General features: G+C 41.7%; 1 protein-coding gene across 1 annotated transcript; it reads right to left on the bottom strand.

Annotated features, from left to right (window-relative positions):
* Positions 1-5109: 5109 nt before the first annotated feature.
* Positions 5110-14097, bottom strand: LOC119724379 (tetratricopeptide repeat protein 39C-like). Its single transcript, XM_038195399.1, has 11 exons — positions 13535-14097; positions 12392-12440; positions 11577-12262; positions 11074-11242; positions 10680-10828; positions 9676-9728; positions 9211-9326; positions 8174-8297; positions 7021-7118; positions 6129-6233; positions 5110-5765 (listed from the first exon to the last, which is right to left on the bottom strand). Exons 1-11 carry the CDS (start codon positions 13699-13701, stop codon positions 5643-5645), a joined length of 1839 nt encoding a protein of 612 aa, XP_038051327.1. The 5' UTR covers positions 13702-14097; the 3' UTR covers positions 5110-5642.
* Positions 14098-14755: the final 658 nt, after the last annotated feature.

Genomic DNA, 14755 nt, shown 5'->3' with positions numbered 1-14755 from the left:
TTTTATGCCTAACAAATCAGTTTTTTATTAATCGAAATTAGGGGTGGGTGGGTGGGTCAAAATAATTTGGAAAAAAAGTCGAAATTTTAAAACATTGAAAATTCTGAATGGCCCCTTAATCAAATGGACCGATCCAGTAAGCCCCTCCCACTGCGCACGTGGGCAAATTAACACGTGCTCCTCTCCAATGCCATAATGCATTTTCCTGCCGCGCGCATCATACGCGCGTGCACGCATGTCGGACTTTTGTGCACGCAATGTCGGACATAAATCACGGCTGTGATTGGTCAGAATACCATGGGGCAGTGCTTACTGGATCGGCCTTTAACCGCTTGACTGCATCCAGCGGCTTTCAAATTTGCAGGGAGCCGTAGGCAGGGTGACCGTTTTAGCCGATTTTCGGCTAACTTTGACAGATTTTTGGTAAAAAATTAAGTTGACAGAAAAATTGATAGAATGGATTTTTTTGGGCAGATTTCTGGCAGAATTCTGCAAAGTGGATATTTGACAGAAAACCATAGCAAATTTGAAGAAAAATTGAACATTTGTTTAAAAAAAGCTTCAATCTTTTCAAACGAACCCTGGCCCAAGGCTCAGTTTGCCACTCCATATTATTTCTTTTCAAGATCAGCATCCGACATTTTTCAACATTGTTCAAGCCTAGTATGCAATCAGTGCACCTCGTGTAACCTAAAGAAAACAAATCTGCTACATTTTTTCTGGTAGGATCACCGATTTTACAGAATTCTGCTGGAAATCTGCTAACATTTTCGTTCTTGTGCTAGATTCCTTTTTTTTCCAAAAAAAATCTGTTAGTTGAAAATCGGCTAACTGAAAAAGTCAATGGATAAAATAAATTTGAAATAAAAATCACATGTCCTTAATAAAGTCAATCGTATTGGAAAAAAAACTTTTAAAAGTCTACAAAAATTCTACATGAAATTGAATTTTTGTGCACTCTTGGTACATTTTTAAAGATTTTTGGCTTTTTCAGATTTTTTTTCAAGTTTTCAAGATCTTGAATTCAAGCAGTGGCAACACTGACCCTAGGCTCCGCGCCAACTAGACCGGCCAGGATCTGGTGTCGAGGTAGTCTGTCAAACCACAAAAAATGTAGCTAATTATATTTTTGAAAATTCATGGCTACGTATTTGAATTTTATTACTGAATTCTGATAAGTGAACTACATAAATTAACGCCGAGCCAAATTTAGCTTTCAAATGAACTATGAAATGGCGCATTTGTTTTATCGGTGACCTCATCTCTCTGAAACTTTTAGTTTGTGCAAGCCTATGATTAAAAACGAGATTTGGGTAAACGGTGTTCTCCTCGAAAAAAAAAAGAAGTGCCAGTTTCACGTTCATTTCCCGGGCAAATAATTCATCCATGACGACAAAAACTGCACAATACCACGTACATTACTAATTGTAAAAGTTGGTATCTTAAAATGATGCAAAAACCCATACACCGGGGGTTTGTAGAGAAAATATCCGATTATTTTTTACTCCCCATCGCGCTCAATTAACTTCGGCAGCGACCGCAAGCCTCATTTTACTAAAGAATAAGTTAAGACAGGATCATAATGCCGGCACAACACACTTTTTTGGAGGTACCGGGGGTTTTGTTCCCGAAACCAAAACTTCCGCCCAAGTTTTACAGCTGAACGGCTCAAATGTATTGCTTTTGTTGAGTTATGGTGTACGCATGAGTGTAAATATTCAAGAATAAAATTCGTTTGGCCCGAAGCGATATCCGACTGCATGGCGAGATTAATTATGTGTGAACAGATTCGCTGATTAATTAGGCAAGACCCCGCCTCTTGACCTCCTAGATTTTGACCAATCAGCGGACGCTTTCTAAATCGGGTCGTCGGTCGATTCCGCCTTTTGCGCGTCATTGACAATGGTTTTAAAAAAAATGTGTCACGCTCTCTGCTCATGTTACGCGATATCGCGCCCGGCTGTTGTTGTATTACAAAATACTGCATTTGAATTGACCAATAAAACCTTTTTTTGCCCGATGGTTGCCCCTTCCGGCCCCCCCCCCCCCCAATCAAACCATTTAGTCCTGGTTTAGGAATGAAATGACGTCACGATTTTGTAAAGTCGACTTCGATTGGCTGTCGCGCAGCTTGCATAAATTTGCATGTCACGTCAGGATGTCTGGACGTTACAGGATTTGGCTCCGTGGATAACGGGTGATACTCAGACTACATTAGAACGGGCACATATTTACGCCACTGGATTCAATGACTCCAAACTGAAAAATTATTTTTAAAAGGTGATCTTTTGCTCCCAAAAATTGGTTTAAATGGTCAGAAAGGGCCTCAGATCACACCACAGAGCGTCTAGCATCAAAAAAAAAAAAAATAATAAAAATAAAAATATCGAATATGAATTTTTTTAATATGAATTTTTCGCGATTAACATTTTATGCCGTAATTTTTGCACAGAATTATTTGCTTTATAATTTCAAGGTTGCCCTTACCCCCCCCCCCCCCCCCCCCCAATGACAAGTGCATATTTGAAATCTGAAGCAAATTTTACTCTATTTTATTCATACGGGACGAAGTAAACGTATATTTTTAAAAAAAATAATTATTTATTTCTGGTATACTCAAGGATTCCTCAAAAGTGCATGCCCCAGGCACTGTAGCTCGCAAGCCCGAAGAAACCGAAGTACATGTAATAGCAAGCACCAAGCACAACTAAGAGCATTAATTTTGACACATTTGCGTTCCATACATCGTCACAGCCCGCGTCGAGTAAAAAAAAGGGGCACAAATCAAAAAAGTTTATTTTTATTGGTGTCCTTTTTTTACTGAAGCTTTTCTTCTTATATCCACCTACTCACATAACATGTAAATAAATAAAACAAAAATACTCATGACAAAATTATGCCTGAATTTCACCCAATAAGTATAAATACTTCCTTTTATTAAGCTTCCAACACCAAGTCCCAAACCCACACTCAAAATGATCAAGTAGTTATATACAGTCGACTCTCATTAGTACAAACTCTGTTAATACAAAATTCTGGTTATAACAAACATAAAGCCTTGGTCCCGACTGTGCAGTTATGTGCACAATGAATGGGTCTGATGTTCCTCTTAATACAAAATTCTGATACAACAAACAATTTGGCTAGGTCCGAACGAATTTGTTATAATGAGACTCGACTGTACACATACAAGCGTATATCCATTTTTATTCATATAATTACAGGAATGTTTCACTAATGTACATGAATGATGAAGACTAGAATATAAACCTTATTGTCAATAATGAATGAGATCAAAGATCTAGGGTCAACAAATTATATAAATCATTGCTCAAAGCAGTAAACATATAGACCTTCCTGAAGATAAGTATATGTATTAATTTTTATCATGATTAATGTGAAAAGCATTATCTCTTTCTTAAACCTTTAATCATTTCCACAAAAAAATATTTATTACCAAATATTCCATTGCACTCTTTGAGTTATTTCTTTTTTTTTTAACTAAGAAAGGTTCGCTCGTACCCCCGCCCTGCAAACAGGACGCTGGTAAGGGCTGATGAGCTTCACAGAATCTTGTGAAGGAAGTGGGGATGAATTCTGGGTAATTTATCATGACCTATGTATAACCCATCTGGCTGCAGTTGTTTAAGACTGCAGTTAGCCAATGCGCGCAAATGCTATCCTAAAACTTTCTCATAGACATGCACACATTCCATACTGGATGTGATTTCTTTTTCATTGCGGAACATGTGAACAAAATTTGAGCGTCGCACATCTTTAATATACAGCTCCGAGGTGTCACCTGATATGCAAGTTGACCCTTCGTGAATTCAAAACGGAGCCCGAGCGAATGTGACGGGAATTGAACATTTACAAAACAGATAAGTTTTACAGATTTTCCTATACATTATTATGCTTTTCAACAAAAAAAATTAATAATAGAAATGGGCATAAAAAGAGTGATGATTCAGTCTTAACAGCCGCTTCAAACCTTGCAGGGTCGTGGCAACCTCGTCCCCAGGGTGTCGAGCAGTACACGACCACCACTACCTGCTCTCTCACCCTGGTATTAGATCATTTGCATGTGCAAGATTTTTGAACACGTATGGCAACTGAGGCGTAGTCTGGTGCCTGCAAGAATGTTACATTAGCGTTTGTTTTTGTATGCGGTCTCTGGAGTAAAAACAACATCAATTCGTCGCGCCGTGAGTTATGAAAGCACAATTTTTTTGAACTTAAAATGTTACAATCTGGCCCGCCAATGTGCAGTATCACATTTCATATTAATATGAGCAAACTGGAAAAGAAAGGAATATTTTTGGCAATTATAATTACAATGAGCATTACACGTAATGCACGTTGGAATTTAACAACACCAACTGCAAGATATAAATCCATTACTAGCAAATTGCAGTATCGAATAAGGATACAGGAAGAAAGTCTCCTATCCAGGGCTTACTATTGGAAGCAAGGTTGGAAATAAAGTAAGCACTGGGGACGAGGTTGGGGTCGTGGCTGTGATGACTTGCATGTCACAGGTCACCAAAAATCTGTCCAATCAGAGCGTGAATTCATCAGCCTGTCCCAGCGTCCTGTTTGCAGGGTGGAGGGTACGAGCGATTATGAAAGGAAACTTAATTCACCTAATTGCTACGCAACAAGATTTTCCTCTAAGATAGCTGCTATGCATGAGGCATATTTGGAAAAAACGTTTCAGTTTTTTTTTTTTTCAAAACAAACATACAATCAGAATTATTTAAAGCGATAAATATATTGGCACAATAGAAACGTGGATATATTTACTACAAAGGATTACAATCAACTGGTTTTTTATGCAAGGGATGCCAATAAAATAGTCATGTGACCATAATAGTCAGGTGACCACTGGATTGCGGATCATGGATGATATAATTTTCCCAAATTGACGACACATAAATTATACTCTTCTGTAATAAGGGGCGCATTGCGGTAGACAGAGTGGTTATAAGATGGTATGCCTGTACATAATTATAATATTCACACTTCCACCATCTTGGTCTAGTTCCCAAGGACACCAGCAGTCACCACCACACAAAGTCTCACCGCGTCAGAGGCACCAGTCTATTTGTACACTGGCGCCTCACTTTGAGCATCATAGACTCATGTGGTGGATGACTACTGATAAGGTCCTGTACCCCGTGTCGTACTAATGGAGGTTCTATTGCTGTGATAAATTGCAGGTAAAGGTAGCTGGATGCGTAATCGTTTTCCTAGGAGGGTTAGGGGCAATGTCATGCATAATTCAGTTTTTCCTTTGAATCATTGCAAGACTTAGGTTCTCGTTCTATTTTCCCCTTAATTTAAAATTATCTCAGTGATAAATTTGGAGAAGAAAAATAGCTGATGAAAATGAGCAGCGACGACGTGGATTCGAACCAGGGATCTTTGTATCCATAAGCTCGTCTCGCTATCCACTAGGCTACTGTGTGGTAGCTCGACGACAACCGTTCTTTAAAATGCTTTAATGTATTGTAACTAGTTGAGTAAGTAACAACAATGCTGTTGATGTCATTGTCCGTTCTCACGGATAAACATGAATTATTCATGACATTGCCCCTAACCCTCCTAGGAATAAAAATTACGCTAGCTGGACTTGGCTCGGATCACTCCACGTGTTTGAGACGTTGCAGGGCGGCGTGGATGCGCATGTGAAGACGTTGCTCAAAGTCGTAATCTTTGTAGTGATCCTTGGCCCTCACGAGGAGAGACTTCCCTTTACTGGCAGTCTGTGGGTGAATTACAGACAATTACGTTTAGTACAAGAATCATATGGACTATGGGCTCCGTGCGCCAACGAAAGAGGGCGCCCTTTTACCTAGCACCGACATCCCATGGGCGGGACATTTCGCTGGTTGACGCGCATCGTCCCTTGTGTGTGACGCACGTACACCAGGGGATTCAGTTGAACCATGTACACGCAGTGCTAGTGGTGGCCACGCGTTGCGGCAAAATTGCAGTCAGGCAAGATGGCGTTGGTCGGTCACCCCCAACTGTACTTTCTTTGCCAATGAGGGGGTACTTGTGAGCGGAGCAGATATGACTTCAACGGTTATAAAACTGAAAACAAGCTTTTTTTTTATAAAACTCACCAAAGGTTTGCCAACGAGTAAGGAGCCCAGCTCGACGCAAGCATGAGGTGCTGCGTAGGATTCCTGATTCTTGCCCGCTCCGTAGACCATCGCATCCTCGAAGCACTGGCGTAAAGACAGAGGTACAAGAATTCATCAAGTCAGAGTTATCATCGCAAGTCATCCAATCCCAAGTCAAATGACAAGCTGTTCGCTGTATTTGCACATCCCCTGTTGCTTGTGATTGACTTGTGATTGACTTGTGATTGACTGGTGATGGATTTGTGAATGACTTGTATTCAACTCGTATTTGACTTGTGATTGACTTGTGATTGACTTGTGATTGACTTGTGTTTGACTTGTGTTTGACTATTGTTTGACTTATATTTGAACATTGACTTGTGTTTGACTTGTGTTTGACTTGTGTTTGACTATTGTTGGACGTTTGACTATTGACATGTGTTTGACTTGTGTTTGACTTGTGATTGACTTGTGATTGACTATTGTTTGTGCTTGACTTGCGTTTGACTTGTGTTTAACTTGTAATTGACTTGTGATTGACTTGTGGACTTGTGATTGACTGGTGCTTGACTTGTAATTGACTTGTGTTTGACTTGTGATGGACTTGTGATAGACTAGTGATGGACTAGTGCTTGACTTGTGATTGACTTGTGATTGACTTGTGATTGACTTGTGATTGACTTGTAATTGACTGGTGATTGCCTTGTGAATGACTAGTGATGGACTTGTGATAGACATGCACTGGACTTGTGATTGACCATGTTTGACATGAGTTTGACTATCGCTTGTGTTTGACTTGTGATTGACCTGTGTTTGACTTGTGTTTGACTTGTGTTTGACTTGTGATTGACTTGTGATCAATTTGTTCATTAACCAACACATGACTTTATACCTTTATTGCTTCCTCCCTATTTCCCTGGTGTTTGTGGAGTTCTCCTCTCAGAAGGCACGTCACTGCCTTCAAATTTTGGTCCTTGTTGCCTTCGCACTCTGAAATTATTTAAATCAACAAAGTATTTGATTGAAGTGGGATTTGAACCTGTAACCTCTGAAACACCACATCCGTGCTCTACGTAAGTTAGTTGTTGCACTTGAACCAATGATCGATAGTGGATGGTGCATAGAGCGCCCTCTAATGGCACAACAATTAGACCAGTGGGTCTACTCGCACCTATGTCTTGGCCATTTCGTATCAGCGGTTTAACTTTTTCGCTATTTTCTCCCTAGGCTTTCCTAGGGAGCAAATCAGCAATCGAGAAATGGTTCAATGGTTCGCCTGACGGTTGTAAACATTCGCAACGCTGTGATACCCCTGCGGGAGGGGGCGTGACTACTGCAGCAAAGGGGAACTGCCTTTTTGTTCGAATTTATAAGGACACAGCCTCGACTCCATGGGCGCGTGAGCGTTCCTTCACTAACCCCTAGCCGTAATGTACACGTAAACGATGCTGACTGGCTTTTCAGAGCGTATTGCGTGCACATTTTGAAGATTGCACAACGGGCGCGCCCATAATGCGCTTGCGTGCTATGCACGTCACGTCACGTACGAAAATATTTTGTTATTCAAAACTCGCGATGCCTGTCCGCTCAAAAAAAACCTGTATCTTCGGTTGTAAAGGGACGATAGGGGTACGTACATTTAATACAAATCTTTGCTAAGTAACGCAACCTTCAAACTTTATGTTTGAAAGGATTGATTCTTCAAAAACACAACTTTCAACATTTTCAAGATGGCGTCGGCACGTAAAACGGATAAACTGCAGCCTAAATTATAATGTGCCATATTTAGACACATTTAAATGAGACAAATCCAGGGGTTGAGATCGCGCAAGGCATGATGGGAAACAACATGGCGCAGCAAGATCTCGTACCCATGGGAACGAGGTTGATACGGACAGTCCTATTTACACAAAATGGCCACACCCCCATTGTTAGGAATGAAGAAGTCGTTAGTGACAGAACATAAAAAAATCAATCATGCAAGGATCGGTCATGCTTTGTAGTCCCCCCACCAAAAAAAACCCCCTAATGTCCCGATGACTTACCTTTGTACATACTCTCCAGACATTCCTTGCTACAGTTTGGCAGTGCTCGCCACAGATACAACACCTCTATGGCCATAATCATGCACTGCTTGGTGGTCGGCATGGTCTTCTTGAACTTTTGGGCCTGTTTGAAAAAAAAAACAATTGAGACCATAAAATATCTGACAAAAAAATCCAGTGCATTTTGGTATTGTCCAAAATACTTGTCTATGGGACAGAGATGAAACTGGCCAATGGGCAAAAAAAAAAAAAAAATGGAAAATAAGCGGAATACAAATCTGTGTCCGAAATCTGGGCCGCGCCGCATTGTACGATACACTTAATGTCCCATTTTCGCCTCCTGTTTTATATTAGATCCAAACAAAACTTTACGATGAGAATAAATGTTCAGTGTTTCCATAAAATTAGAAAGCCTGAATTACTGTTAGAGTGAAGAACTCGTCAACAAAGAATATTGCTTCATACTTGAGAATGTGGAGGGAAAAGCATAAATTTAGGCCTATATTATACTTGAAATTCTCCGCACTGCTCCAAGATGTCACTGGCATATTGAGAGTGATTGCCGGAGGATTTTGAAGAATTGATGCGGGTCACCCCTTTCGAGGGACCACATTCAAGAAATTACGGATGATTTTGGAGGATTGAGGCTGAATGCTTTTTTTAGGCAGTTGGAGGATTTAGCAGGTTTGAGGTTGCATCCTAGCAAAAAGGCTCAGGGAGTTATAGTTAAAATTGGAAAAGTTTATAATCTCTGATGGAAAGTGGCTGCAGCCTCTTCCATAGGCGCATGTGTAATTTAAAGCCGAAGCCAAGTAATTTTGACGTAGCCTCAGCAGGAGAGGAAGAAAAAAATGTTGTGGGTTCGAGTCCCACCCAAGTATAAGCTTGTTCTCCAAGCCCTCGGACAACACTGAGTATACAGTGTTTATTATTATTTCTGAAATGTGTCGGCGAAGGGTAAAATCCAATACAAAAAGACTGTTAGAAGGCCAGGCCAGAATCCACAAATAGGCACTGACTGCAATCAGGCTACTCACTTTTCGGACGAGGAAGGCTTCAATCTGTTGATGGCTGCTCTTCTTCTTCGCTAGATCAGGCACCTCCCTGAACAGCTCCTGGGCCGTCTCAACTTGGCCCAAGGCCCCCTGACAAACTGACAACACAAAGATAAAAACGTGTACAAAGTCTATAGGATTTGGGAAAGAAGGACCAAAGAAGAGGAAAGAAGAAAACAAAATCGGAACAAAAACAAAGGCTTTTCCACAACACAAAGAAACAAAACGTGTACAAATTCTATGGGATTTTGGACAGAACAACTAAAAGAAGAAGCCAAAAAAAATAAAAAATATTCGGAACAAAAGCAAAGGTTTTTCCACGACTCAAAGAAACAAAACGTGTACAAATTCTATACGATTTGGGACAGAACGACTAAAAAAAAGAAGCAAAAACAAAAATCAGAACAAAAACAAAGGCTTTTCTTCAAATTCACTAGGGGATCTTACCTCCAGTTAGGTATCCATAGTAGCACTTGGACCATTTGGAATCTTCCTTCATTCTGTAAATAAAATAGCAAAAGACAATTGTCAAAAGTTTAGACAATGCAGCTAATATTTCACGACCATTAATCAAGTTGAAGACCTGTAGAGTACATCATCTGCAGCTATCCAAAAAGAAACTGACGAAAATATTGTTGAAAAACATACTTGGCTACAAGATTGTAATGGCACTAAACTCCCTGTGAAATTATTCTTTCTTGCATGCTGTCATTTTAAACAATAAAAGAAGGTCATTTCCAAAGATTTAGACACATTTTTCAAAATTTCCATTGGTAGTTCGTTTTTAATTAGAGAATGGGTGCGTGCAAGCATTGACACGACGCACACACGTGCCCGGTGCCAATTATTCACCAGTTCAGCGCGTGACATCGCGTAGCTGCAATTGCCTGAATGAGTACGCGTCTCAAGGGACCCATGAGAAACGATCTGTGAAATGACTTTCGGAGGAGGTCCTACCTACAAAAACGTCTTTCGCTTGCAATTTTCTCAAGGAACCCATGAGATATGATCGTGTGAAATGACTTTCGGAGGAGGTTTTACCTACAAAAACATCTTTCGCTTACAATTTTCTCAAGGGACCCATGTTAACCCTAACCTCCCCAAACTCGCTCAAAATCCATCCCCCCATTTTGGTGGATTTTGGGGGGCTTGGTCCAGAAGGCCTGGCGTGACTAAATATTGATGGAGTATGATGGACTTGGGCCTAATGGCCTGAAGCAGTGCTAGGGGTATCCGATTGATTTTGCCTAGCTTCCTGTACTGCTATTGTGATCAAAGCCATGTGTAGCAAGTCCAAGAATGTCAACCAGGGCGTCAGTGGTGGATTCATTGTCATGTACAGTTTTGTATTAGACGCACAGTGAATGATGGATTTTGATGGAATTGGTCCAGTTCCTAGTAAAAGACGCTAGGGAGTTAGGGTTTAACAATTGTGTGAAATATCAATTTACCTTGCGAATGCCAGCATGCTCTCCTCCATGTTCAGCATCATGAGATTACACCAGCCAATCTCGTAGACACAGATGAGTTGGATCTCTCGCTGGTCCTTGGCGGCCTCTAGGGCCGTGTTGTAAGTCTCCAATGCCTTGTGAATATTCCGCTGAAAAAGTCAAAAACGACAATGTGAAACGACTTCTATTCACTTGTATGCAGTAAATTTCTCAAGGGACCCACATGGATTTCTCCAGGGACTCAAGAGAAATGCAAGTGTGAAAGGATTTTTGGATAACTCAAAGATGAGTTGAATGTCTCTCTCGTCCCAAGAGTGGCAAACTCTTGGTGGCGCACTGCATTGTGGATAGCCGAATTGAAAATGAACATCACAGCTTCAATAAATTTGCTTACTTGGAGTTTTTCTACCCGTCCTTGATAGAACATGACCAGGGCGGACTTGGCGTACTCGGCTTCGTTCTCCTTCAGTATGCACTGTGCTTCCTGGATACAGGTCTGCGTGTTGGCATCGTCAAGACCGAAGAATGGACGGACGACAGTGTGATACCACAACAGGGATAACCTGATCAAGAATTTTAAAGAAAGAGATAAAAAGGGAAACAATTTTGTTATTTCCACTTTTTGATATTTTGAATTTTTGTTATTTCGAGCAGAGGTAACAACTATAAAGGGTGAGTAAATTTGGATGTCACTTTGAATGAAAACACATAAAAAATATGCATCATTGTCATTTTTTGTGTGGGAATTTTATCAATTGCTCGCGAGTACTTGACAACTTCTGCGTAATTTCTTTTGGGAGTACTCAAGTTGAAAATTTGCTCATCACCCGGGACTAGGGTGTGTAGAATGGAAAACTGGCTTTCATTGTCATTCTCAAAGAGTGAAAAGAATCTCACATTGCCAACGGCGCCTTCATATCTTGGCTGTGACTAGCCAGCCGCAGGCACTTCAGCCCGAACTCCCGGTTGCCGCGGAAACCCAGCAGGTTGACCACTTTGAGCAGGCTGGGGGGCATCATGGAGATACACAGCTGGAGGAGTCCGTAACCAAACGCCACGCCCCCGCACAGACGCGCTAACGTCTCGTCCGGAACTTCGCCGTGATCGCTCGCTTCCGAGTCCGCATCAGATGCGACTTCCAGGCCGATCTCATCCGTCACTTCGTCGCCGTTGTTCTCCGGAGGAACAGCATCCGAGTTCTCGTCAATCATCGTCGGGGGCGTCCCCGTGACCGGACTGTCCTTGCCGCGCAATGCGTAAAGGCGCGTAATCTCCTTGTAGACCTTCTCGTAGATCTTGTACCCCTTGCGTATGAGCCAGCCCCCTTTGAAGAAACCCGAGACCTCGCTTCGAGAGAACGTCAACAGCGCCGCGTACAGCTGACAATCCGCTGTAATGATCTGCCGTTGGATGCGATCCTCAAACCCGAGCTGCGCGTACGGCTTGGTGGCCGAGTTGCGCCGCATGACCTTTGACCTCAGTGACTTCATGAAGCCCTCGCTGGTCACGCAGAGTTTCTCCGTTTCCTTGAGTGACTCCATGGCAGCGTCCATCTTGTCATCTTCAAAGGTCATCATGGCATTCTGGGAATAACAGACAAGCAAATATTGGTTTGATCAGCAAAGTTTTGTACTGTTCACAAAGTAAGTAAAAGGAATTCGACGCTCTGTACGTTTTTACATCAAATGTTTACACTGTGAATATTAATTTACCATGAACTGGACAAAGCTTGCTCCCGCACTCATGAGTGGGCTGTAGTGCCTGCAAAATTCAAACAAAACATTAAAACAAATTACCCTAACCCACCTCACTCCTCCAAAATCCTCCTGGCGGTTTTGGAGGATTCTAGAGGATTGAGGATGAATGGTGATTGAATCAAATGAGGATTCTGGAGGATTGAGGATGAATGGTGATTGAAGCACATGAGGATTTTGGAGGATTGAGGATGAATGGTGAATGAAGCACAAGAGGATTTTGGAGGATTGAGGATGAATGCATTTTGAGGCAGGACTGTCTGATGATTTTGAAGGATTTGGCGTTGGTTATCCTTCATTTAAACACGAGTGCAAAGTTTTGGGATGAGGAGGATTTTGGAGGATTGAGGATGAATGCATTTTGAGGCAGGACTGTCTGACAATTTTGAAAAATTTAGGCGGAGTTGAAAAATTTTGGAGGATTTTGGAGGATTGAGGATGGTTGTAAGCAACAAGGGCCTAGGGGGTTAGGGTTTTAATAAATACAGTTTCGCTTCGAATTCTACATTTTTGGACGAAAACAGTAACACATGTAATATGAATACGGCACAATTGCAGAATTCACCGCCACTCAGCTATCTCATCTCGTAGCCAGCTGCACGGATACAGAGTCACGCTTGACTGCTCACCCACATGACGCGTGCGCTTCCCACTTGTACCGTGTAATCACTTCCCGGGAGCTAGGCTACTTTGGACTTGACTTTTTTTTTATCATCCCCATTCAATTAACGCTGCATGTACTGATTCACCAAAATAGCGCCCTCTTTCGTCCCTCCTTGACTCAATCCGGGAGCTAGGCCTACTTTGGACTATTTCTAGCTCCTTGACTGCGTAGCCAATTTTAGGGGGTGACTTTCGACATGTTCGAGTGGCAGGGTTTTCCGCAATTACTCCATTAATACAATTAAATAACCCTTGCTTTTTGGTCCCCATTCTATTCCCCCCCCCCGTCCGGGCCATGCCCCTCCCCCATTTAGAAAATCAGACATCGCCACTTCAACTTGTTTCCACTAAAATTCCAGCAAATTCAATAATCTATTTTCAAAAAATCTGTATCCATCCCCGCAATAGGCATATTCCACACATTCCACACACACCTACCTGTATTTATTGAATATTTCTGCCGACTCTTTGAAGCCATTATTCAACAACAAATTGATGGCAACCAGAGACAATTTCACATCGTCGGTTTGGATTCCGTCCTCCAAACTCAAATCCTCGCATTGGCTCTCCAATTTCTCGAAACTCCCGGTCGAACTGTGAGCCATTTTGTACTCAGTTTGTTTATTTTCTCCTCAGTCTTTTGAATTCTTGAGTCCGATGACTATTTTCCATCCCCAGTGCGTGAAAAACTGGGGGTTAATTTGGAAACAAATCTGTCAAATCACCGGCGCCGCGCCGACCGGTTTTGATGAGCACTCGAGATCGTCGACCTTTGGTTTCCTTGGTTTCCGTTAGTGTTACACATAAACGGATCGGGATTTAATAGTTTCGGGTACCAGTGAAAATGTGCGAAGGTCAAAAACCAGCAATTCGGTCATCGACGATCGATATGTGTTCAACAATTTTGCTATTAAATTGTTGCATTGTTTGGGATTTTCATCATATTTCGGGAATGTTTTTCCTAAACTAAAGGCAGAAACAGGTAATTAACACTATTTAAATTGAACCCTTTGAGGTATTTGGCGATGAAAGTAACGAATGACAAATGAACGAAGAACGAAATGATTTATACCGCATTTTTAACGTTTATGCTCTGATAACAGCCGTCTGGCACATTTTACTTGCCATACTGATAAGGATATACGGCTGTTGCATGTAAACTTTTAATCAATAAATTATTTTATGCATATCTTCCTATGCAGATACAAAAATGGAGCTTGAACTGGATGATCCGAAGCAACAAGAAGCCAGGGCGTTTCTCAGAGAACGATTTCTCAAAACGCTCGTGGCAATGTCAGGACGGAAAGTGGCATTTGACCTGCAGGAACGGACATCAGTGCGCGCGACCTTTGGCACATCCGACGTCGATATTCTTCGCTTCCAAGTTAGAGACTTAGAAACGCCAATCGGTGTCCAGAAGCAAGCTTTGCTACGATGCTCGGACATTGTGTCATTCGCTTGTGAGATTGAGCCAAGGGATTCATCTCATTGAATATGCAGTTACCATGGCAACTGAATGCTGATTGGACCAAGCGTGGAGGCAAGAATGCATTGGCCAATCCAAATGGGGATTTCAGCAGCACTGCCTGCCAGTTAATTGCTTCTCAACGATAATGGATAGCCCATTCTTCTAAACTGTAGAGGGCGCCATTTCGTGCA

The sequence above is a fragment of the Patiria miniata genome, unplaced genomic scaffold (genome assembly GCF_015706575.1).
Source record: "Patiria miniata isolate m_02_andy unplaced genomic scaffold, ASM1570657v1 HiC_scaffold_18, whole genome shotgun sequence".
Lineage (NCBI taxonomy): Eukaryota > Metazoa > Echinodermata > Asteroidea > Valvatida > Asterinidae > Patiria > Patiria miniata.
This window is presented reverse-complemented; position numbering and strand designations above follow the sequence as displayed.

Excerpts from the sequence above, each read along its gene's own strand:
- LOC119724379 (XM_038195399.1), bottom strand. The coding sequence starts at position 13,701 with ATGGCTCACAGTTCGACCGGGAGTTTCGAGAAATTGGAGAGCCAATGC. Across the intron at positions 11,243-11,576 it reads ATGAAGGCGCCGTTGGCAAT|GTTATCCCTGTTGTGGTATC; the intron begins GTGAGATTCTTT and ends ATTCTTGATCAG. Across the intron at positions 9,327-9,675 it reads CTATGGATACCTAACTGGAG|TTTGTCAGGGGGCCTTGGGC; the intron begins GTAAGATCCCCT and ends TTGTGTTGTCAG.